The 26,671-nt window shown below is 41.6% G+C and overlaps 1 protein-coding gene across 1 annotated transcript; it reads left to right on the forward strand.

Moving 5' to 3' along the window:
* The first annotated feature begins 357 nt into the window (after positions 1–357).
* sms (spermine synthase) lies at positions 358–26,412 on the forward strand. The gene is made up of 11 exons (XM_041232955.1): positions 358–633; positions 8,176–8,296; positions 13,658–13,745; positions 14,874–14,938; positions 15,699–15,874; positions 18,230–18,384; positions 19,091–19,180; positions 19,313–19,427; positions 19,540–19,619; positions 23,311–23,426; positions 24,346–26,412. The coding sequence occupies exons 1-11, from the start codon at positions 588–590 to the stop codon at positions 24,374–24,376; spliced, it is 1,083 nt and encodes a 360-aa protein (XP_041088889.1). The 5' UTR covers positions 358–587; the 3' UTR covers positions 24,377–26,412.
* The last annotated feature ends 259 nt before the right edge of the window (positions 26,413–26,671 follow it).

Here is a 26,671-nt window from a genome sequence, read left to right on the forward strand (position 1 = left end):
ACATAAGCAGAAAGTAAACTGAACAATTCTTCCTGGAACTATGTTTTAGTTTTTATTTATTTATTTTTTTAGTGGCCGATTTTGTACGATTGTGTTTTATGAATTATTTTCAGATAATAATGTAATGTGCATTTGGTTAAATATAATGCTATGTCCTATGTCTTTGGAACGACCTGTCTGGCTTTCAAGGCTTTGTTATTGTTGTGATTAACACATGATTTATTTCTGCATATAAATACCGCAGTAATAACTTGTTAAATTCTGACATTGCCGATAAGGTGCGCAGTTTAGTTGGTAAATTCATTTTAAGTCCCTATCTATCTTTCTACGGGATAGATGAGGGCTCGATTTTGCTAATACTGTTATTGATACGGAAAGGCAATATATTTACATATTGCAGGGGAACTAGCCCGGTCCCTCCTTCCCCTGTAAACAGAGAGTAGTCCAGCCTCCTCCTCGGTTCCTCCCACCCCACGAGTCTGTATATTAACAAGTGCACCTCCAGTGTCTTTCCACTGTCAAATCCAGACTCGTTCATCTTTAAAGCGGCTGCCTTCTCCAGGCATGGCTAAAGGCTCTACTTCATCATGGCCGTGCGACATTACACCCTCGACTTCAACCTCACTGCACCAGGTATGCAAAAACAAGCAAACAAACAAACAAAAAAAAAAAACCCGACGTTTGCATATGTGTGAGTGAGCTGCAAGGGTAGAACGGCGGCCTGCCTTGCTTGCTGTCCTCCCTGTTTTCGGCGTTCAGGTGCTGGCACTGCGGTGGTGCAGGCCCGGTTAAGCGTGCTAGATATGAGACAGTATTTATACCGTTAGTGTACACACTGTATTACTTGCCTAGCGTTGCAGTAGCTACCAGTGTGTTCATGGATAGCCGTGCATTCGTCTTTACGTCCATTTTAATCAAGCAGCAGAAGCGTGTGCGTCGTGCATGTTCGACAATGCTTTACTGTAATGCGAATCCTGCGGGTGCCATCTCTGTGTGTGACCTTTTATTTTGTCCCAGGTTACCCAGGTTACTGTTGTGTATGGGTTTTGAGCTTATTAATTAGACATGACAACCTGCAGTGTATTGTTTTTATTGTTTTATTTTTCACACGGTCTAGTTTTGTGCACAGTGAAGTCCTTCGTTTTTGTTTCACAATCGGTTGTTATGATATTTTGTGTCTGTGTATTTAATAATATTTCATTTAATTGGCACCTCTGGCCGCCCGTACTTGCTGAAGTGTTGACATTATATTCAGTTACCTGCCTTTGTAAGATACAAGCACAAGAACACGTCTGTGTAGCGCTGATAGAACCCCGTTTCCCTGCAGACGGTACTGTTCGTTCTGTTATTATCCTGGTGATGTCCTAATCTGGAAGTGCGGGCACGCCAATTAAAATGTAGATTTTCTTAAATTATGCAAATTCGCGTTTTATTTGTACATTGAATTTGAGCCTGACACCTGCTTAGCTGCTGGGTTGCTGCTACTATTTCATGCATTATGCACTTTCCACTGTATTTAATATATTATGCATTGTATTTTACTGTCTGTCATGTATTATGCATTTCTCTGTATTTTAAAGTGTTATGGATTTTCTTGTTGTTCCTGCATCTTGTAATGCGCTTTGTGATGGTGCTGCCAAGTTTGGCTTGTTTTAAAAGCATCCAGCGCGTAAATGTTGTTCATGACGCCCCGTATAGCTATAGTGTCACGCCCCCTCACCCCCGGCCTTTTTTGGTATTTTAAAAACGACACATCTTTAATGTTACACAACATTATGGAAAAAAATTCCCCTGGACCTTCCGCATTTGATCTCATCAGATAAAAATTAAAAAAAAAACCGCGGTTCTGGTTAGTTAAATAAGTAGTTTATAACATTATTACTTCCCTGTGTTTTTCTTTTTTAAATAAACGTGCGGCACTTATGTTTTTGTAATGCGTCGAAGTGCTTGTTTAAACAACACAGTTTGGCTGCATATTCCACAATCTGGTGATCCGTAGTGTTGCGTGTGATGAACCTGCCCCAGCTTGTACACCTTTTTCAACGGCACATTCACGATACTACCCCAGGGCCAAAGTCCCATACCTATACTAAGCCAGTTGCAAGGGCACTCCTTCATTCCAGTCTCTGCACTGACATACAGAGCAGCTTTAAACGCGTGTTTATGTCCACAGCAGTGTGCACTTTCTCTGTCTTCTAGTCAGCGTTTTTGCTAAAAAAAAAAAATGGTTAGCCTTCTTCAAGTAATAGAAGTTCCAAATGTTCTCTGCATTGCATCATAATGACGACTGACGTTTTGATGTCCACGGAGTGCTGGCCTACTGCGCTGTACTAGCAGTTCAGACTGCAGCCTCTCAGTGCCAGTGCTTGGCAGCTAGTGCTGAATTGACAGAAGCACGACCATTCTCCAGGGCTCTCAGGATTAGAGTATTAAACTGGATTTTCATAAGCTAGGACTTGACATTTACATGCATTAAGACACATTGTATTCAAGAACTTCTCCACAGACCAGCATTAACATTGTGTGGGTTTTTTTTAATTTATTTTTTTAATTCTAGTATTCATCCCAATAATATTGAAAGGGGAGGGATAGTGTCTGAGGGAAGAGAAGCAGGGGTGGCGTTCTAATTGCATTGACTGAATGACCCAAAAAGAAACTTCAGAGATAAAACTTTAACCCTCAGCCCTCGTGAAATACCCTCAGGCAACCTCTAAGACTGTCAGCAGCTTGTAGCTGCTAGACCAGTTCATTGATTCATCGATTATCAATCACCATATCTTTCATTTTGTAAGCCTGAAATAACTGCCCATGCCATCACAAGGTAAATGGTTACTGAGTTTTGTGTGCCCCCCCCCCGCCCCCCCAGTTGGACATCAGTCCAGAAACAGCATTCCTTCATCACTGCCGAACTCAAAATAGATAACAGATATACGCGTGCGCTTTTAATATGTTACAAAGCTAGGCTTTATCTAAGAATTTAAAAACAATCCTTCTATTTAAATATCCTTAGAAACGGCAAGCTGGTGCTCCATATTTGATGTGCTGGTTTTTAGATTTGCATTGACCAGCTGCAGATCCACTGTACACCTTCCTAATAGCATTTGCATCTGTGCCTGACAGGGCTACCCACATCCTTGTGATGCTTCCTGCCCAGCCCTGTGTGGACTCTACTGGAGTGCACACCACAGCTGACCTTGGTTCATCCCTGATTTCAGATTTGAAATTTTAGTTCTAAATGTTTTCAGTGTTTTCTGGCGCTAACGTCGCCTCCTATAGTACAGACCTGTCTTGTTACAGCACAGTCACAGTGTCCTGATTTTTATGTTACTAAGAAAAAAAGAAAAAGAAACTTGAATGTTTGCATACTGTCCTGTAATATGCGAGGAATGCTTTTGTGAAAACGAATAAAGAATTTTGTTTTTATACTTCTTCTCAAAGCATGTAAATAAAACTTTGCACTTTCCCCTTTTAAAGTTGTTTGTTTTTCAGATGCAATATCTGCTTGCAAACACAAAGGAATGTGCTTTTGAAACTACAACCAGGGAGTTTGTTCATTTACAGGAATGCATGTACATGGCATGCTTTTGCCAAGTGCCATATATATATATTACACATAGTATAACATTTATTATTACTAGACCTTTCCGGTCCGATGTTGTACCCTGTTTAACATCATCAAAAAGACGTCAAGCACTCGTCTCCAGTCGTTTTTTATCTCCGGAAAAAGCCGAGAAAACCTTTCGATGGCCGAGTGAGACTGATAGGAGCCGAGAGAAGCCGAAAAAATCTGAGCAATACACATAGCCACAGCACCACAGAGATAACACAGACATAAATAAATGCCCAGCGCTCAAAGAACATCACAGACATTTGCAGAGCTTTTTGCGATGTTATAGTAACAAAATAATGACTTGGATCGCATTATTGAGGAGTTTGGTGATAAAATGAGTGATCAGGAGATGATTTATCAGTATTCACGACTATAAAGAGCTATGTGAAAAATACAGCGAACGAGGGTTGGGGCGGGGCTGGCGATGCAGTACTGAGTGTCCTTTTGATATGCAGTGCCTTTTAACCCTATTTTACTGTGAAAAGAAAACAAACTTTTAAACCACGCATATGTGAACATAAATTGTACCTGACGCATCTGACAAGTGCTGAATAAATGGACTGCAAAGGGCTAGAGGCTTAACATAGAGATCAGGTATTAGCTTTATTAACATTAGCATTGAGTTACCTGTCACTGTGGTGACCTATTGGATATCCATTTGCTGCATCCTGCTACTGTGCCTGTGCTAGGTCACATGATCTGAATGCAGCCACTGTAGCCCATAGAATTCCACAGCAGGTACCAAGAAGCAGTACCTTCTTATCTTTATCTATTTCCTTTTATGTGTGTGTGAAAGAAGCTACAGTCAATTTGCTACACGATTCTGGCCCTCCAGATCCAGTCCAGGGGAAGAAAGGGCACCTGTCCCCATCTTTGTGAAATCGCTGCGCAGCTTCTTCACAGTGCTTCCCAGCATCCAAACAAGAAACCCGCTGTGCATCCTTCAGCCGGAAAGGAGCGCACAGAGCTGCTTGTTTACACCATCGAAGCTTGTCATCTGTTATTGATTCAGGGTACCTGCCTCATCCGTTCTGTAACAACAGCGTCCTGGGCCAAGTTCACATTTTGCGTCAGCCCTGTTGCACTTTCATATTAACTACAAACCACTCTCATTCATACGAATTTCAAGGGACCCGCAAAAAAATAAATTAAAAAGGTCTGATCAGTAATTCTTATCATCAGGATTCTAAGCCAAATGCATCCTGTCAGTTTATATTAAAGTTACAGTAACCCTGAAATCATATTACAATTACAGTACAATGAAAAGTATTATACATTTAAAGGTACTGTGCATTTTATTAAATACGGTTGTAGGTGGACTTTTTAAAAATTGTATACATTAATATATATATATATATATATATATATATAATGATGCACAAAAGGAACACTCGTGTCTAGTGGATTTAATCAAATATTTAAAACATAGATACCATACAAAATCATAGAAAATGTGCACAAAAATACATATCAAATAATCAAGATCAAGATAAGGTTTCAATATGAAACGTGACGCTGTCAAAATGAAAACATTACAAAGTTAGTATCTTGAAGTTGTGCAATTGTAAACCTAGCACTGTGTGGTCTTGCATTTGTCTTGCTGGAAAATTGTCACTTCTGGATTGGCTTGCAGGAACGTTAAAACTGCAGCCTCAAGGACTTTTTCAATGTATTGGTGAGCCCTCAATCTGCACCAAAGGCTTTCTTGTGTTAAAGGAGATTCTTCCCCATATCATCACACTTCCACTGCCCCAATGGTTGGCTTGAACAATGCAACAGTCAGCATAACGGTCCTGGGCCAGTATGGTGACCCTCTGCCTTCCAGGACGTGGCCTGTCCCACACAGAGCTGGTTTGCTGGTTTCTCTGGACTAGTCTGCTGGTTGTTGAAGCAGAACATCTCATTCTCCAGGCAACTTCTCTCACAGACAGGCCGCCTTCAATCATGGCGATAGCAACCAGGCGATATTCATTACTGAAGCGGGGCATGATCGTATCTTTCTCTGTTCTTGAGTTAATTTAAAATTATGTCTTTTCGAATGGCTATTTATAAAGATTCTTGATCATCTAATTTTGGCAATTGTAACTCGACTCAAACACCAAACACTAAGCACCTGGCATTTTTATGAAATCACATGACTCAGTATTTTGTTATCCCAAGGAACAATACTACTCAAACAATAAACAAACCTATCTGCTCACTATTTAAAATGTAAGTAACATTATGTATGTACCCAATGAGCAACTAATGCAAAACTTGGACTGTTGCGTTTTCATTGTGCATCAGTATATATTATATATATACACATACTGAGAGGCAGATGATGAAGAATAGTTTCTTGCAAGTGACGTCTTCTTTGATTTGGGACAACCAGCATACTGTATTGTGGTCAGTCAAGTCTGATGTAGAACTCCTCTTTAAGAGAATTAGGACAAATTAAACCAACTGGACGCCCATAGGTTTCCATAGTAGCTACTGGAAAACCTAAAGAAGACTTGCAGTTAGTGGGAGGAGGGCAGAGAAGACCGTGGACAATTCACATTAGTGCTGAATTGAAATACTGTATAGGGACTTGCAATGCTAAAGGGTCTGTGTTGATAATATCCAGGTTGGCTCATTTTGAGATCCTGACAACAAGGGTTTAGTCGTTTGGCATGCCAGGAGTCCCCAGCTGTGAGTGAAGTATTAACCCATCTCTCTCTATCCACAGGGACACAGTTACAGTACAGCTCCCAAGCGCAGTGCTTTGATCTGGCCAAATACACTAGAATATGTTGTTGCATATGAGGAAAGACATTTTTAGTTGTTTGTATCGCGGTGACGTGTTCTCTAGCTGAGAGGGGGAAGGAGGGAGGGAGGGGTAAGCCTATGTGACTGCTTTCAGTTCAGTAGACCAGCATTAAATCATACCAGAGGGGCCCGAGTAACCTTGCGTGCCCTTCCCAGCGCATTGCAAATCTCAATGTAGTGATTTTAAACCCACAGCCTTTGAAGCTGAGATTACCGCGCTGGAGGATCAATGCAGTATTTGACTCCTTTGGGGCAAAATGTAAAACCAGTGGTTTGTTACTTGGCCCATGAGATTTTTTTTCTCCATTATTACCTGTGTTGCATAAATGTCCCTTGGGGTTCCAAAGCAGATGATTTTAGCATTGGAGGGAAGTGAAACCCAAAAGAAATGGGCACGTAGTTCAGGCAAAAATGACAGCAATTCCAGCATTTTCTTTTTTTATCTTTGTTTTTGTTCTCTTAAATTGACGTTGGCAACATGAATTGGTTCAATACCCCTTTGAATCGAGTGTGATCTCATTTAAACATGGCTCTCTTAAATTACAGTAGAAGATGCCATTTGTTGCATTTGTTCAGTGTTTTACCTTTGAAACTGTACTGTCTGTTCTGTGAACGGGATGCAGAATGATGTATTGGATTACTAACGGTGCTTGATTTCATATACATCATGAATAATGTGTGCGGCCACAGATCTAGAACGTTCCTGTGATGTTCCGGAACTGTGGCAGTTTCGCTGAGCTACATCCATTACTGTTTCCTCTAGAGAGCACCCTGTAGGTTAGTGCAGACACTTCCCATCCATCTAACCTGCAGTGTATCCCACAAACCTACAGTAGTGTGACCACGGTGCTGTACAAGAGGTCAATGGATAACTACATGCGCAGTAAACAACACTCCCAGTACAGCCCCAGTCCATTTGCTTATTCTAACAGTAATCGGATTCTGATTTTCAGAGTACACTGTATTAGTTTTGAACAGTGTTTCTTGGTGCAGTGGAATCCCAGCGTGTGGCTCTCCACAGTGCTGTTTCAGTGACTAATGGTTTTGAAAATCCATTTCTACTGAGCCTAAAGGCCCAGGGTCAGTGTTTCCCCCACATGCAGCAGTCAGTGAAAGCTCCCCATGCACTGTAACTACTGCTCATTGAGTTGCAGAACCACAAAGCTGATCGCTTCATCCTGTTTTGTACGATGCCATTTCTGTTTATTTACATCCTTTTTCATGCTGCCGTTGGTTCAGGTCAATCAATGCTCTTATTGTCTGAGCCAATAAACCATTTTCTCATATACCTCCCTCAGGAAAAAATACAGACGTTGAATCTGAACTTATTTTGGAAACCAAACAGGGAAGCAGATCCATGTCGTTGTGGCCCTTGTATTTGCAATACCTGCAGTATACTATAATATGTTCTTTGTCAGTGTGTCTGTGTGTTACACATCATCCCATGTAGCTTGGGGTTCTGGCTGCTCAAACAGTGCAGTATGATTTCTGTAATGAGAGACGTCCTACCCTGCACGACGTGTTAACCTGTACTTCAAATCACAAAAATGAACACTCTGCCCACGAAAACGGCTGTGTTTTTAGGATTATGTCTCATGTTCTATGCACTGGATGACATTTGGTGAACAAGGTAAGCTGTACTGGAATTTTTGAGAAATCCCCAACAGTGATTTTGTTTGTTTCCTCTTCCATGATTTATACTGTAGTTAATATCTCTCTCTCTCTCTCTCTCTCTCTCTCTCTCTCTCTCTCTCTTTATGTTGTGTTTATCGCAGCTGACTGCAGTACCACCCTCAAAGGACTGCAGTCAGTATTTCAGGAACAACAAATGACAGAAGCGCTTCATAACTTAGAAGACCATGGTTACTTAGCAACATACATTGGCAAAAATGGAAGGTAAGTGATTTTTTAAAAATGATTATTTCTTTATTTGAGATGTGAAACACTCTCATTTGCCAGTGTTATAGTGCTGGGATTAATGCATATTTTTCAGGATTGATTTTTTTATATATATATATATATATAATTTGTTTTCAGATTAATATTCTTAGAAACCCACCCATAATCTCTGTCTCTGAAGTCAAACCGGTCAATCAAGTCAAATACCAGTTCATACCAGCCCACATTAAGGTATAGAATCTCCTCAAAGTACTTGTAAAGCACACGGTAAGGTTCACTTCAAATGTTTAAACTCTTGCTGCAAAGATTCTGCGTACTTAAAAAGTTAGTAGACAATAGACACCAAGTGTCCACTGCTGCAGACTCCACACATCCTGGATGATTAATCCCCTAGGGGATTTTCCCTGAAGCAGTTTTAATGCCTGCCACCCTGACAGCTTGTGTGAATGAGTACAGATTGACCCCCAATCCTGCGCCGTCCGGCTCATCCCCCATTCCTCCTGATATTCTACCTGAGTTGAGTGATGCACATTTTCATCAGATGCTGGCGGTTCCTTCCCAGAAAACCTTGCGGCTAAGGTCACATTCACTTGTTTACAAAACCGAAAGGATGGACGCTATTGCTTTGTTACAAAAAAAAAAAAAAAAAAAGACGACGCAAGAATATTGAAGCCTGCATGTGGATTAAATGTTTACGCCCACTCATCACTTGATTGATTAGCTCGGATTGCCAGCCAGTGCGGGTCAGCTAAATGAACATGGAAACACAGTGTCGGGGGGGCAGCAGGGTTTCAGCCTGGGCTGAGTGGGGTGGGGCATGGAAACACAGTATCGGGGGGGCAGCAGGGTTTCAGCCCGGGTTGAGTGGGGTGGGGCATGGAAACACAGTATCGGGGGGCAGCAGGGTTTCAGCCCGGGTTGAGTGGGGTGGGGCATGGAAACACAGTATCGGGGGGCAGCAGGGTTTCAGCCCGGGTTGAGTGGGGTGGGGCATGGAAACACAGTATCGGGGGGCAGCAGGGTTTCAGCCCGGGTTGAGTGGGGTGGGGCATGGAAACACAGTATCGGGGGGGCAGCAGGGTTTCAGCCCGGGTTGAGTGGGGCACGGAAATGAAGTGCAGTTACTGCTCTCATCCTGTCCTATGAGCGGCCTGCAGTACAATTCCAGCAGCGCTGGAACAAATATTCCAGCATTCCAACACCAGCTTGAAATGTTTCTGCTGAAAAAAAAATGTTCATATTTCTTCATATAGCTGAATTTATAAATAACTGTATCAAAAAGAGAAAACCAGTGATGCCTGAAATAAATAACGCAAGTTCTAATGTACAGGAGAAATACGTGATTTGATGAGGTAGCCCATGTTTATTTCACTTTGTTCTTTTAAAAAAAAAAAAAAAATAAATAAATAAAAAATCGAACGTAAACAGGTCATGTTCGTCCCAGCACTGCAATGTGGATTAACACGAGAACCACATTAGGACAATTGGATTGATTTGCTTGAAAGCGCATTACTACTACATGCATTTAAATGCTCTATTTACTTGACAGCAAAGCGCTCTGAAGTCGGTGCTGTGGCAGTGCCATTGCGGTGTGTCTGGCATGGAAGGTCACGGCACGCTGTGGTTGCTGTGCTGTAGTTCATTGGTTATCATATTGACTCCCGCTAAGCTAAATGAGTTAATTACATAGATGGTGCAAGTGGCTTTAAGTTGCATTCCCTCTAGATTCTTAAATGCATTTTTTTGTTTTATGATCTTGGCAATCCTTTTTTTGGTTTGTTTTATTGCACAGCACTCAAACTGCTTGTTTTTCTTTTTCATTGACTTGTATATTCTCTGTGTTCGGGTTCTTTTTACCTGAGTTGCGTGTGGAGCCACAGCTGAACTGTGACCTCGTGGTTATGACCAGGTTATACCTCAAACTATTTCAGAATGTGTGTCCTGGCTTCTTCAATCCATTCCGAATACGCTCCCCAGTCGCACTGAAATGTTTTGAGCCGGTACACAGTGTAGATACACAGTTTTAAAGAGTGAATAGCTTGTCATTTTGTAATTGCTTTTTTACATTTCCTTCTTGCTGTTTGGTGTTTGCAATGTCATTCTGAGTGGCTCTGAATCCTGTTCCTCCAGTACTGATTTATGATCATCTCTCTACACTAGCTTTTACCTGGCTTTGAACTTTCTTGGAGTTTGCCAGTGAATTAAGTGCCAGAACTCACCAGGCTTTCTCATTTAATTCTAATCATTTGACTCGTCAACTCTATTTGTATGTCCCTAAGAAACTGAGACTGGATCTTTGTGACCCTTATTATTACTGAAAATAGCTGCTCTTGCACTGTCTACTCTGCAGAGCACTCTGTTTAGCTGCTTTTGCTCTGTCTCTGCAGAGCACTCTGTTTAGCTGCTCTTGCTCTGTCTCTCTGCAGAGCACTCTGTTTAGCTGCTCTTGCTCTGTCTCTCTGCAGAGCACTCTGTTTAGCTGCTCTTGCTCTGTCTCTCTGCAGAGCACTCTGTTTAGCTGCTCCTGCACTGTCTCTCTGCAGAACACTCTGTTTAGCTGCTCTTGCACTGTCTCTCTGCAGAGCACTCTGTTTAGGCTGCTCTTTGGACAGCCATGATAAGGGGATTTGTCTATCTGATTTAGGGATTTAACTATTATTTCCTGTTTTTTCTGTATCCAATCAATACATCTGCATTCTGCTTTGTTAGTGGTTAAGCCTGGATGAATCACGCTCGGCCTCCGCACCCGTTTCATTTAGTAAGCAGTTTGTTGTGGCTGAGCCTTAATTGAAAGCAATTCTAGGCCATGGAAGACTTTAAGCTGCTGTCTCTAATGAGGCGGCCAGTCGAACAGCAGCGAGAGGAGCGCTTCTCATCAAAGGAAGAGAGGAGGCTGATATACTGTCATTGAAGATGCCTGTTTCAACAAGCTGGCTTCTTCAACATAAAACGTGATTTTACACTAGACAGTAGGTTGCTTTTGTAACCAGATCTGTTCCAGCAAGGAACCAGATTTAAAGCTGAAGATCTTTTGACAGTACATTTATATAGCACAAGCTATTGAGAGTGTCAGTATCTGGGGGGGGGGGGTATGGATGGGGGAAACCTGCTTGTTAAAAACAAAACTTTTAAGACATCCCTCTGAGCCCGAAACTAAGACTTTGTGTTCAGTTATTGTGCCACTGTTTTTTAAAATGATTATTATGAGCGTGATTTCTAGAAACAATGCATCTAACAAGCCATGGTGTATCTTATTAAGCTCATAGTAAAGCCTGGAGTGGCTCAACTCAAAATGCTGTCTATTAGGAGGCTTCTTTCCAGCCTTGCTCTAGTGATTATGAAGGCGCATTCAGTGTGCTAGTACTGGGGCTGTGGGGTCATTCAATGCTCTGCAGTTTGGAGATTGGGTTTTTTGACAGGCCAGCTAACAACAAAAGTGATGACTCCACTGTAAGAGTGTGCGTCTGGACAGCAGCCTTCTCCAGATACACGGTGCGGTGTTACAAAGCTGGGAGAGCGACACAACCGATAATATGATCCTAACCTACTGGGTCTCGTTTACACGCTTATGAAAGTGAACACCGCGCTGACGGATCACTTCACCAAGAGCCTGCAGTGCTAAATATCATTGATAGTAATCACTCCCAGAAATGTGTCAGCACTAATCATTTTAAATTTCTTACGAACTGCAGTAGTACGTTTTTGTGATAATAAAATGTGACAATTTGTACAATTACTTTTTATTTCAAGGTGAAAGTTTGCACAGTATTAATTTACTGAATTATCAGCAGAAATGTAGTCCTAATAAAATAATGTTATAACTGTGCTTTACACTTTGTTTAATATTTTTGTTATAGCTCTTTTTACAGTATTGATAGGCCTATTAAAGTACAAAAATACATGTTTTCAGGTAGTCTGGCTGAGCAATGTGTTCCTTACCTGCATTGTGTTGACAGCTGTATGTTTACTGAGGAGAGCCATACATTTCAAATTGTATATTATGGTGGCAACACTACCAAAAAATATATTACAGTTGTTCCAGGAATTGTTTATTCTTGTAAATAAATGCTTATTTAAAAAAAATAATAAATTTGGGAACACACACAAACCTGGATCACTGGTAAAATAGAATTGCAAATATGTTCAGTCTGTAAGCAAGATTAAACACCCCACACAAATGAATTACAGTAATGAATTTAATGTTATAGCATAAACATGAAAAAATGTGTAAAGTAATACATAATGATGTACTTAGATCTCCGATAGCTCATCGTATGAAGATGACAAACTGAAGGTACTGTAAACTACACATTTACTAAGCTATACATATAAAACGTAACCTCTAACAGGCATGATAATATAAAATTAAAAACCCACAAACCCAACCTCCTTTAGCAAATACATTGTCCACTTTAGCATCTGTACAGATCATGCAGAGAAATCTTGTGTTTGTCATTCCACAATGCCAAAGTCTCTTCGCCATCTTCTGTATTGGAATCACTATCAAGCCAACTAAACAGTTGCAGAAAAACTAAACCTTTGCTTTCTGTACTGCCATTAAAGCGACGGGTGTCGTGTCTGTTTGTTCACGGCTGTAAAACAAATCCTCTGTTTTTGTGGGGGTAGGTAAATGGCTGTTTTTCAGTCTGGAATTACAACAGTAGGCCCCTTATCTGGAGCACTGGCCTGCATGGAGAATACAAATGAAGAACAGAGCCCAGTGGCCATGGCAGTGGTCTCCTGGGTTTAGAATGGTTGCAATGTGTGTTAATGTTCATAACTTGAAGGTTAAATCAGAAATCAACCAATTGCAGTGAAGTATTTGCTAAAATCCCATATCAGATGTCTTCCAGTGCATGGAACAGCACACCGAAGTGCAGTGTTGAAAAATCAAAACGCATAAAAAAAAAAAAACACTGTGCTACCTTTCACTCATTCTTTACATTTTGATGAACTTTGACACTAGTTTCTCCAAAGAAAATAATACCGCAACTGCAGAAATAGAAAGTCCCCCCCCCTGCTGTTTTTAATAAATGGTCTCCCCGCGACACGGCAACACTATTCAGGGTCTGGCAGCTGATTCTGGACTGAACCGTTTCATGACCAGTTAAGGTTCATTTGAAAGCTGTTTCTGAGTACAGTCTGTTTGGGTGGTTTCTGATAAGGTAATACGCTGTTTGTGGGTGTGTAGGGTGTCTCTTATTATCTAAGAAGTCGGTTTGCTCAGTTTGAACAGCCAGCTTTGCTTCAGTCTTCTTGCCCAAACTGCACGAGATGACATCTCTTGCACCGTAAGAGACACCCTACTCACGACATATTAACTTTTAAATGATCTAAATAAGCTGTTTTATTTCATAGGTTTGCCATCCTGCGGATTCACCCGCATGGGTTTGTGTCAATAGACCTTCAAAGCTGCGAAGGAAATGACAACACTGAAGCCTACAATGTAGGTACATATTCTGGTATCTGGCAGAACCCTTTAAAAACATAGTAACGGCTCCTTTTTTTTTTCTATTGACAAAGCAGATTGACCTGAAGTGCATTCTGGTCCGCACCAAACACAAGTCCGTAGATTCTCGAAGCTCATGCTCCAAATCGTCATTAACACAGAATTAAATGCACCAAATAAAGTGACCAAACCAGAGATAAACAACTAGAGCATGGAAGTACCCGTAAGCAGAGGTTTTGTGGGTTTTTAAAAAAAATATTATTTCTGATGTGTCTTCCTTAACAACAGTTGTGCTAGTAACAAAATTGGGTTATTTTCCCATTGTTTTTAACTGGTTGGCTGTGTGAAATGGAAGCAGTGTCCTAATAGGAGATTCTCCGACTCATCAGTGCGATTAGAACCATGCATAGAAATTAATTTAATTGGCCGTCATTATTTTACCAATCCAAGGCCACCGAGACATGTGTTTTATGACGTTATCGGCTTATTCGCAGAACCTGATTTAGCACAGATCTGCTCTTTTTTGAGAAATCTTTGAAGTGTTCAAAAACATTCTTAGATTAAACAATTAAAAATAATAATTACCTTCTGACCTTCTCTAAAACAGGTAGCTCATCCTGGAGAGCTACTGTGGCTGTTGTGTTTTCGTTTCAAGCAATCTCAGTTACTTAATTCAACTAATTATTGGTTTAATTAGTCAAGATTAACAGGTGTTCCAGATCTTTAGCCACGGATGACGTAAAGACACCTATAAAACCTGCTGGATAGGGGCTCTCCAGGACCAGGGTTGGGGACTCATGGATAACCTACAGGTGACCCAGCTTCCCTGACCTGCCCTGGCTTGCCCGGATTAATTTATTACAACCTCGGCATGTGAGAGCAAGGATTATCTGCTCATTAAAGAGCGCTGCAGCACAGAATAATCTGTGTGGGTGGGTGGTGTGGAGGGGTTAATTTACCCTGACACAGTGCTGTACCTTTTACACACGCTGAGGCTCAAGTTCTTTACCACCACTTGCTGCTTTTGAGGAAGATGAAGTTCTTGATAAAAGATGACTCGCAGACACATGTTTACACAGTCTTCTGTTTTTCCTACTGTTAACATTGGTTTGTTTCTTCCTATAGCTACTTAATGCACTGGAAGAGAGAATGAAGTATCTATTGAACAGCAGTATTAAAAGGATTAAAAGGTAGGAATTGTGTGTGTTTGGTTTTTTTTTTAATAGTTTAAGATCTAGTGAAAGACAAAAGTAAAATTTTCTTTAAGGGGTACAGTGCTAAAAATGCTTCCAGTAATATAATGAAGACATTGATAACAATTCTGGTCAGTGTCTGTCAAAGATTTTTACAAAGTGTGGATACCGGTTTCTCTGGGATCAGAAACACAGACAAAGCTGGCTTGAAGAAGGCAGTGTTTGGCAAGGTCAGAAAATGAATGTAATTCCATATTGGAGCAATGCAAAACGAGTACAAACAACTGCAACTCTGACTCCATTTAGTGGCCAGTAGATATTGATGGATATTACAGTTTTTGCATGTGATTGTAATGACAAGATCAGTTGCTTTAGAATAGGCATTCCAACATTGGAAAGAGGCGAGACCCTGGAGCCTGGTGTCTGCTGATATTACCTGGAGATGTGAAATGAGCAAGCCATCCCACTGCCGTTCCTACACATGACACACACCCGTGAGAGTGCGCTTACTGTGTTCAATTGGGGTCGTATTACCAAACAGACACCGCAGCCCTGAAAACAAAGCCAGGCTAACCACAGGACTTGGAGGCATGAGCTACTATGATAGATTGAAGGGACTGACATTTCAACCCAGAACAAAAAAGAATGGGATTTTTATGGGATTTTTAAAATCTTTAAAGGAGTTAAAGTTAACCTGAACCAATGACCACAAACCAAATGCTAGAGCAGACGACCCTGTTGTTTTTTTTCCTGTCAGGTTGCCAGCCATCGTGCGAGGGGGAGCCATTGACCGGTACTGGCCCACAGCAGATGGGAGGCTCGTGGAGTACGACATTGACCAAGTTGTCTACGACAAAGACTCACCGTACCAGAACATCAAGATCCTTCATTCCCAGCAGTTTGGAAATATACTCATCCTCAATGGGGATGTTAGTAAGTAGCCAGCCTCCCGTTACTGCTTTCTGCGACACTTGAACTAATTAACCTTCAAGTACAATATTTTATGGTCTCTCATATCAGTGCGTGTCCATGCACTCGTCTCTGAAGACGTTGCCACAGTAACTTGAGTACACTTTCACAAAAACTGAAACCTGGGACTTGGTAGAAAGTCTGATACGACCAGCATCCCAGGAGCAAAAGAAAACGGATCTCAGGTTTCTGAGTGGGCCACCTGTGTTTTTTTTTTTTTTTTTTTTTTTTTTTTAATATAAATTTAGTTGTTGCCAATTATTTTTTATTATCTTCTCCCAATTTGAAATGCCCAATTATTATTTAGGCTCAGCTCACCACTACCACCCCTGCGCTGACTCTGGAGCGGCGAAGACGAACACATGCTGTCCTCCGAAGCGTGTGACGTCAGCCGACCGCTTCTTTGCACACTGCGGATTCACCATGCAGCCACCCTGGAGCTACAGCGTCGGAGGACAACACAGCTCCCGGGCAGCCAACAGGCAAGCCCGCAGGCGCCTGGCCAGACTACAGGGGTTACTGGTGCGCGGTGAGCCGAGGACACCCTGGCTGACAAGCCCCCCCCCCCCCCCCCCGGCGACGCTCAGCCAATTGAGCGCCACCTCTTGGGAACTCCCGTCCAAGGTCAGCTGTGGAATAGCCCAGACTCGAACCAGTGACGTCCAGGCTATAGGGCACATCCTGCACTCACGCAGAGCGCCTTTACTGGATGCACCACTCGGGAGCCCAAGTGGGCCATCTGTATGATCAAAAAACAACATTCATAGAAGATGCGATTGTTGCCTTCTAACTGTGTTCGAAGTGGATTCCAGTGGGATTCTTTTGACATTCTTGTTTTTTTAATTTTTAAAGTGCAGCATTCTAGAGTTAGGTTTGATTACGCACCAGTTTGGATAGCATTGTAAAAGTACAAAGATGCTAAAGATACAGAGCTAAATGAGGGCTGAGCCTCATGTAAACATGGAAACTATGTGCACATACATGTATTAAGTCTGTAATTTTTTAAAAGTCGCAGATTGTATTGTACATGTTGTGTGGCATTCCAGCAGAGCTATTCCTCTGCACATGCTGCAAGAAAATGCCCCGAGCCTGTGCTGCTTCTTCCCCGCGGCAGTGTTGCTACATGAATATTTTAATGAAGTATCCATTTTACACTGTGACCTTGATGTGCAGGACTGAAACAAGCCTGTGCATTGATCACTGCAGCAAAGAAGAGGAACACCAGTGTGGAATATTATTATTTATTACTTAGCAGTTGTCTACAAAAAAATACATATCAAGAATTATAGTGTAATTAAGAGAAAGATAAAAAATACAATGACTTCAGTTCTAATAAGAGCAAATTGAAAACACAGTATGCTTGGGCAGTTGATCGGGGCAGTTCAAGAGCAGATAATAGTGTTGATAGTTACAGCAGGGTTAGATACGAGTGCAGGTGAAATACAAAATAATACAATCCAGAAACTGCAAATCAACCTCTATCCCTGCAACTACAACCAGGCAGCTAGGGCTCTCAGTTCTGAGAAATAGAAACTTGGAGGGTTTGCTCCTTTATCAACGTTAGGAGGTCAGGTCCTTTATCAGCCTTGCCCACTTGACATTCAGAAAACCCAAGGAAAGATTTACAAACAAATGCATGCTGTATTGGTATTTTTGAATTTTGCACTGGGGAAACAGTTGTGTTAAAGCACCATCTAGTGGAGAACTTGGGAATGGACAGCTCTGGCTTGGTCATCCTCAGCTTTCATTTGCTGGTTTATCCAGTGTGGTATACAGTCCATGCAGTCCTGTTCTTAAAGGAGACAGACCCCCATGTTCGCAGAATCAAGATATACAGTAGAGACTGTGTTTCATTACACCGCTGCTCATTAGCACTGCAGCAGACAGTAAGGGCTTGGGCTTTCTTTACTTCTCATAGCAAAGTTACACTTAATATACAATCCAGAACACTACTGATTACTCTAATGAGAGTCCTACTGGTAGAAATACCAATACTGAGGTTAAAGTTACCTCTCCAATTGCTAGTGTTTACTGGAAGTACAAAAAGAAGGCTCTTCAACTATCAAGAAGCATTACCATTACAATGATTTAAAGCTGCATCGACACATTCGGCTGCTTCACTTAACACTAGGGGCGAACCCTAAACGGAACAGCCTTTGTCTTGATATTGAAGTGCTTCACTCAAGTGTTTTATATTTTCCTGAAGATTTTATGTGTTTACTGTTACTACAAATCCCGATCACGTGAGTGAATAATCGATACGTTGCTCCCACGTTTTGACTTCTTTCTCATTTTTGTTTTCTATTTATCTTTTCTTAGATTTGGCAGAAAGTGACTTGCCGTACACAAAGGCAATCATGGGCAGTGGAAAGGAGGGCTACACTGGGAAAGAAGTGCTCATTCTGGGAGGAGGAGATGGAGGAATCCTGCATGAAGCAGTCAAGTTGAAGCCAAAGATGATTACCATGGTGGAGATATCCTTTGTAGCTGTGCAGACGCATAGGCTGTGCTAATGAAACGTGGGCAGCGCACTCGATGTACATCGGAATGCACTGTTACTGCACCCTTTTAACTTGTTTAAAATACAGGAGATTCATTTCCCATCACAAACGCAGAAGAGTTTCCATTGCAAACCAGTGGCAGCCTGGAGCTCCCAGTTATTGCAGTGCCATAGCCGTCTTCAGGAATACTCTTAGCTATGAATGCTCATCCATGAAGCCAGGGTTAGATTGGAGGAGGGCTTGCGTTCGTGAGTCACTTTAAGGATGATCCCTCTCCTTCTTGTAGGAGATGCAGCAAGACTGGAGACTGCCTTTGACCCATTTACATTTGTACACCCATCTGTAGAACTGCTTGTTCAGCTGTGAGGAAACTTGCTAAGGAAGTTTTTTCCATAGCGGTTATTGATAGTAAGAGAATCCGGGCGGTATATGGAGTCTGACTTCCTGTCTGTATGTAATTGCATCCCGTTTGTATTGCCATGGAGCAGGCTAGATTTTCTTACAATAAGGCAGGGAATTCTAGAAATTGGTTGGTCTGGAATGTTTTTTTTTTTTAAGGGTAGGCATGTGGACCCTCCCTGTGAAATATCATTTACTACATACTGAATGTATTTTATTTGCATGCTTAATTTAAAGAAAGATGTGGAAATGCTGTCTTATTCCTTAACCACAAGTTCACATTGATCAAATGGTAATAGACGGGTGTCGGAAACACATGCGTAAGACATGTGGAGACGTGTTGGACAATCTGAATGGAGACTGCTACCAGGTACAGTATTGTTCTCAATGTTGTGCCCAGCATGCTGAAGGTGGCAGTGCATTTTTCAAATGCCAGCATCTTTTCGTACTGCTGATACTGCTTAATAAGTTGTTCATCACTCCAGAGTATAAATCCTTTCAGGTTTTAGTGGAAGACTGTGTTCCAGTCTTGAAGAAGTACGCTGAAGAAGGGAGAACGTTTGATTATGTGATCAACGACCTGACGGCGGTACCTATCTCTACAGCCCCGGAAGAAGGTAATTCTTTGTTCTTTGAGCTGCTGGAAAGACCTGAGGCTCTGCCAGTTCCTTTTGCTAGAAATGCAGTGGTGCACAAGCTCCCAGGCTAACGATGCTGTCGCTGTTCCAGATTCCACGTGGGAGTTCTTGCGGCTCATTCTTGATCTTTCGATGAAGGTGCTCAGACCGAGTGGGAAGTACTTCACACAGGTAGGCGATGCTTCTATGTTTTTATTAATGTACATTTTTCTAAATTCTTGTGATTTTTCAGCTTCAAAAACGATTTAGATTCCAGTCTATTTTAATGATCCCCTAGCAGAGGCAAACGGATGCCCTCTTGTTGTTCCCAAACTGTTCTTCTGTTCCTATGTTCATTACTCTAAATGACTATTTCTGTGGATGTTGTAGCTTTCTGGCTTACCATATTCTTCATGTCATGTGCTTAGGTTGTATAACTTCTTGAAGCTTTCTAATCCTATGCAGTAAGCTCTGTTTCAGTTCAGAGATGGTAAAATAAAAATGTATATATAAATATCAGTGATCCAGGGGGAGAATGCCCCGTTGGGTTCTGCGTTCCTCCTCTGCAGCTGATCTGTTCCTCGTATCGGTGATCCAGGGGAGAATGCCCCGTTGGGTTCTGCCTTCCTCCTCTGCAGCTGATCCGCTCCTCGTATCAGTGATCCAGGGGAGAATGCCCCGTTGGGTTCTGCGTGCCTCTGCAGCTGATCCACTCCTCTCTGCACTTGGGTGTTTCACCTCTCTGACCCAGTCACACTCAAACTAATAGAGCCATATCTGTGGAGCTGCCTTCTTTCTATATAGCACATCTGCTCCAGCGAGGGCTCAGCTGTGGAGTAGGATGCTAACAGCATATTGTACATCTCCCATCCCTCAGAGTTACTACAGGGCCCAGGTGGCATTGCTCCCTTCAGCATTAACCTAGCCTCTAGATAGACAGACTGCCTTTGGGGACTCCATGTAGATTACAGAATGACGATGAGTCAGTCCAAGCTTGGGGACTAGCCTCTTAAATCAAAGGCACCTTTGCGTACTGCTAAGCTGCGTGACACAACTCATTTTTAAGAGGGTTTTGGCTAGACTGTCTATGCTGCAGTATTGAAAGCAGTATAAGTTTAAAACAACAGCTCCGATTACAATTCACCAAGAGTTGAGAAATCCAACTTGAACTCCAGTAAACTAAACTGTACCGTTCACACGTAGACACTTACTGAATCGCCCAAATCCCCAAAGAAGCAGAAGCACCATTCCAATCCCTGCAATGAAAAGGTAAAGCATTCAGAAGCAGGGCTCCTTGTTTATGCAGTTCCTGTACTTTCCACTAGATGGTGACAAATGATTCATTACGAACTGCATACATTAAAACGCCGAACTGGAACTACTGTCGTGTCACACACTAATTACAAAATTCTGTAAATCATTAAAGGGATTTACTATATTCTAATTAAGCAAGCATTAATCACAGGTACAAATACAGAAACATACTGTGTAACTTGAATTATTTTTCAAACAAATGGGGTCACCAAAAGCAGTTCAAAATACAATAATAATCGAATAACAAATAAATCTGTAATTGAACTGTCATTGATCAATTATATACACATATACAACTACAATTAATCAATCTGCACTTAATTAGGAATTGTAATTGAGCCCAGGTCTGGTGTCCATTTATTCACTCATTGAGAATAGTTTTGACGTTCCAGACAGTTCAGCTTTAAGAACACTCTTTGTTCTGCTGTAAATGGAGTGAAAATGGGGTGAAAAAGAAACCAAACACAGTCCTAGCGTATCCGTCCCTGTCAAGATATCCCTGTCAGACTCCTCCTTCCTCGAAATAATCTGTATCCATATCTTTCCAATTGTCAAGCAGTTCAGTACAGCCCAGGCATTGGCCTACCATGCGTTCATTTCTGTTTTCTAAAACGCACTGTGACAATAACTGTTCAACCCTTTTGAGATCCTCATTCAAGTGGACAGTAGTTAGATGTGGAGTAGTGTCCCAGTGCCCACAGCCTGTGCTAATGAAGGTGTCATATTTAGTTTGGCTGCTTTTGGCTCAAATTCCAGACCATTTTCTTTACCACTATATTTTGGGTAATTGTTTTGTTTGCTCTGTTTTGGGAATGGGAAGCGGCTCTCTGGGGAGACTATAGGCTGCTTCTCATGTTAAAGTTCCTGTTAAACAGATTGTTGTTTTTACAGTCTGTTTGTCTGTCTAGAAAGAGCTATAAGAAAGGAAGGCTTCTGTTTCCTCATGCCTGCCTCGTGCACCAAGATCTGAAGGAGTAAAAGGATCCAGCACATCCAAACACAGTGACCGCCACCAGTGGCGGATATTTGGTTTTGCTGTTATTTAGATGCATTGACTTGACCCCAATATCTTGCTGTTTTATTGTGCTTTTTGGGTTTCTATGTCTACCGCTACTATCCCTGTGTCCTGTAACTGTAGTTGTAGTATATTACAATAGTTGTGTGTATTTTGTGATTAATGTATGCGTAGACTTGCCTCTGATTTATGAGTATTAATAATAACAGAAGACAGAATAAGTATAAATTAGACTTGTAAAAGTCTTCCCGTGGATGGGATATGTGTAAACAGCATGGAAGGATTGGTGTATTTGTAGTGTGATTGATGCTTCCTCTGGATGACGTGTGCAAACGGCATGGAAGGATTGGTGTATTTGTGGTGTGATTGATGCTTCCTCTGGATGATATGTGTGCAAACGGCATGGAAGGATCGGTGTATTTGTGGTGTGATTGATGCTTCCTCTGGATGATATGTGCAAACGGCATGGAAGGATCGGTGTATTTGTGGTGTGATTGATGCTTCCTCTGGATGATATGTGCAAACGGCGTGGAAGGATCGGTGTATTTGTGGTGTGATTGATGCTTCCTCTGGATGATATGTGCAAACAGCGAGGAAGGATCGGTGTATTTGTGGTGTGATTGATGCATCCTCTGGATGATATGTGCAAACAGCGTGGAAGGATCGGTGTATTTGTGGTGTGACCGGTGCGTCTGCCCTTAGTGTTCCAGAACCTGTTCCGTTTAACTTTAATTTTGCTGGGTCTTGTGTTGTCCGTATCGCAGCACGTTGCAGAATATTTTAATTTTATTTTGTATTTTTAGATTTTTTTTTTCTCTCACAAGTCATAGGTATATGAACTAGGGAATTATTGTTCTTTAACTTTTGCTCTGAAGCCTTCACCAGGAGAATTTCTTCTTCCCATTGCAGTGTGTAATATCACCACACGGGGTGCTGCAGAGGTAACGGAATGCGTTTCTTGTGAAGTTTGCTGGGTGTTCTGTAGCACTTCACAATCCTGTTTGTGTGGTTTTTTTATTCTGGTGTTTGCTTATGATGTTGGCTTGATTTTTGACTCTTCTGCGCCTCTCTCTGGGATGCCCGTGTCTTGCAAGACCCTGTATAAACCGTATTGTATTGCAGCTCCTAAAGACCTCTGCACACCAGATCCGTTCTGTCATTTGTCGTCCATCATTTGTAAATGTTGAGTGCCTGTCGATTGCGCTGTCAGTTTAAAAACTAAACATAATTTAGATAGTTTGTTTAACATCATGCAATCAAAGAAACTACAAAATGATATCGCAAGAGTCTACCGGAAGCCATAGTAATAGTACAGTATTTCATGTTAGATTTCGAAGTGTCACTTTTTTTTCAGTTTGTCAGTTTTTCATGAAGTGTATGGAAAACTGCAAGGTGTTAAGTAATTCAATATGGTAATGTAATGTTATTCAGCAGCTTTCATACCACTTTATGAAGTGAAATGAGTTTGTTCTGGCTCAAAACCTTAGGCCACAGCTGTATGCATCCCTAATCTTTTCCTGCCACGTTCTTTGAATTGTCTTCTCTGTTTTTCAGGGAAACTGTGTTAACTTGACAGAGGCACTGGATAACTATGAAGAGCAGCTTGGCCGGCTTTACTGTCCAGTGGAGTTTTCCAAGGAGGTTGTCTGTGTCCCTTCTTACATGGAGCTGTATCCTTTCTTCAGGGCAGTAGTATAAAGAGTACGTGGATGCTGCTGCCTGTGCATGACCCTAGCAAACCTCCGTTACATTTCTATAAATGGTGGAAACATAGAAGGAAGAAAGCTGTCATCCGAACAAGCGTTGGTTAATGACTGTGTTTGTATCTGTGTTTTCAGTGTGGTGTAACCACAGGGCACACACGTTGCTAATCTTAGTCTTGTGTAAGTGGTGCCATCATTATGCAGGCCAGCATCAGTGCATGCTTTTACATTGAGGGTGTAGGATCCTTCCTCATGTGCATCACTGGTACCTCCTGTGAGTGGGGTGGGGTAGAGGGAGAACCCGAGCCTACAGGTCCTTGTCGGACACGGTGCCAGAGTCCGTCCGTTCCCCCCCCAGTCAAAGGAGGCAAGCTGCATGAATACATTTTGTTTAAAACAAGCACAACGTTAACCCAGGTTTAAATCTGTGTTTTTGCTACAGTTACAATGTCAATGGTAACTTAAATGTAGCGTTTTTTCCATGTTATAGTACTGTTTTCAAAGAGATTCGAACCATAACAATTTGAGTGTTTCATTACTGTGCTGTATCCTTATAGTATTCGCCAGATTAAGGGTGTAAATAGCAGGTATCCTCATTTAATAAAGCCATTGAAAATTCAGTTTTCACAGCTACGAACATTTCAGACTTCCAAACAACCTCCATTCCTAAGGTGTTTGTAACACTGAGGCTCTTCAGCAGTTTGAAACGTTAAATTTAAGGTTTTTTTTTTTTTTTAAGGTTTAATGTTGTGTTCACAAAACCTGTTAGCTTTTGTTTCAGATTTATTACAGAAGAGATAATCAAGATCTACATTTCCATGTTTTGTTAATCAGACCCTTGGCGTTTCAGAGGGTACTCGTGTTTTCCTTGACCAGCTGTCCCCAGGTGGATGTTCTACACCATATGGAAGAAGTAATCGCAGTTTTTGTGCGACAAGCTGCATGAAGATCACTTGGCTAGCCCGCGATGCATGTATTGCAACGCCCAGATCCAGACTTTAAAAAACGCTGTAGAGGACACGGAGCTAATAGTCTAAGCGGGTTTTTTATTATTATTGTGTTTGTGTTTAAAGTTGTTTTTTTGTTTGTGTTTTTATTTAAAAAGAGAGAGAATTTAAGAATGTATATTTCATAAAGACTGGTTAATAATGCTGGATTGAAGGCTGTTGAAAACACTGAAACATAGAATGGTGTGACCCAGCTTTCTCTGTGTTCTGTTTTTCATTTCTTAATAGAATCCACGATAAGGGGTCCTTGCTGGTGACGTTGGGGATGGATAGCAGCATTATTTTTTTTGTTTTTTGTTATCCTAGTTTTAATATAGCTAATTTATAATGTATGATGCTTTTCAAAGGACACACCAAGTGAAATAAACTTGGGCTTCCCCTTTGGAATGTGTCGTTACCCGTTGGAAGATAGATGTGCTTTTGCACTTGTTTATAAAGGGAAATGGATAACTGCGAGGTTTCTCCATTTATTCTTCTTGATTTTTCTGAGTCACTCTGCTGTTTTTGTTTTGGTTCCCGGTTCCGCTGGGACGGTTACATTGATCACTGCTGGGAATGGCATAACCCCTGTCAGCTTGGTGTGTTTGTTTGCAGCATGGATTAACGACAGCAGGTTACAGAGGTTTCTCCCTAGAGTTCTTTGCCAGTCCCACAGCTTCTTGCTGTGTGTTCGTGTGTGTGTGCACACTGAAATGAAGAAATCTGAGAGGTTTGTTTTCTTGAAGATTCTTGCGCTGTGTTGACTAGGGAAGTCTGCAGTACAGTGCGCGTATGTGCTGCCCTGTGCCTTAGCCCACTGTCTACTAGTTACTAGTTTTAAGCCCACTGACCCTCAAGGGGATGACATTCCTGATAAATGCCCCTCCAGATCTCTGTCATTGCGAATGTGGCTTTGCGGGGGTGGTGGGTGTTTTTCTTCCTGTGTGATCTAGATTGTGGTCCACCCCTGATAATTATGTATAGGAAGTTTAGAGCCCACGCAGCTCTGCTAAATGAGTGTCGCTCTCCCACGAGATGACCGCTTGAAGTTCTGTATTGTGGAAAAGGGTAACTGGTTCAGAACTAGGGGAGCAGGAAAAGGTTCCAAGCAGGTATTATAAACCACACTAAATAAAATGCCTGCTTGATAGCCAAGTGCTGGCAGAACTTTCAGGCCTGTTTTTCTTTTTCTTTTTCAGTTTTTTCTTTTATTTTTTTAAAAGTGTAAAGAACAGAGGGATCAGAACCTCGACTGACTTCAGAAATATCAGGAAAGCGGCTTGTCTTTGAGCTGAGACAGCTGAAAGGAGGGGGAGGTCCTTAGTCCTACCGTGAATCCCCCTCTTTTTGTTCTACCTGTATTTGGTTGCAGTAATGCAGTAGTTTTGGACTTGGTGCTGTTCAAGTCTGCACTCTCCTGGTACTTTACCTGTTTAAGACCTGTCTGCTGTTTATTTGTTTCTACCAATGTTATCCCTCTGTTCTTAACCATGCAGATGGCCCACTAAACCACGGTGAGTGGTCTTCCATCGGATATTTGCACTAATAAGAGGCTTCACTTTTAGCAGGAGGTTGCTGTTTTTACTCTTGACTGGAGTTCAGAACAGCAGTCCAGTTGAGATGCAGTTTACACAAAGCAGCTCCGTGCACTGTGTGTTTCATCCACCACAGGTTACTGCTGATTTCGTCTGTCCGAGTCTGTATTAATGAATGTTAATTAAAACGCTTTGGCATTGCCCTTACATCTGTTTCAATTTTATATTTGTTTTCTATAATAATAATAATAGTACATGTGCTGGTTTGGCTATTGTCTATTTGGCTATTGTCCTGTTATTTTCACAAGTCGCTAAGGGTGTAAAAACATCATTCATAATACAGTCAAATCTACGTTGAGACCACTCAAGGGACAGCCTAATGTGGCCTCTTAACACAGGTGGTCTCTTTAAAAGAGGGCCCATAACTTATGAATTTTCTTTTTGTCTCTGACATGCTTTCCTGTAATTATGTATGTCTTACATACACTGTAAAGGCCAGAAAATGTATGTAATTTTAATAACATTCATTTAGATAATGCATTTACAAAACAAATTATTTTGTGAAAGGAATGAATGCTTGCCTGTCTCGGGTCACACAAAATGTTTTAAGTCCTTTTCAGATTTCAGTGCCTGTGTCTGCCTGTTGATTCATTGCATCCTGAAACCAACGCCAGCATAAGCAGAAGATCTT

Source organism: Polyodon spathula, chromosome 30 (assembly GCF_017654505.1).
Source record: "Polyodon spathula isolate WHYD16114869_AA chromosome 30, ASM1765450v1, whole genome shotgun sequence".
NCBI classification, from domain to species: Eukaryota; Metazoa; Chordata; class Actinopteri; order Acipenseriformes; family Polyodontidae; genus Polyodon; species Polyodon spathula.

Coding starts and splice junctions, on each gene's coding strand:
- sms (XM_041232955.1), top strand. CDS start 588: ATGGCCGTGCGACATTACACCCTCGACTTCAACCTCACTGCACCAG. Junction 19,620..23,310: donor GTGGGAAGTACTTCACACAG/GTAGGCGATGCT, acceptor TCTGTTTTTCAG/GGAAACTGTGTTAACTTGAC. Junction 23,427..24,345: donor GTCCCTTCTTACATGGAGCT/GTATCCTTTCTT, acceptor AGCTGTCCCCAG/GTGGATGTTCTACACCATAT.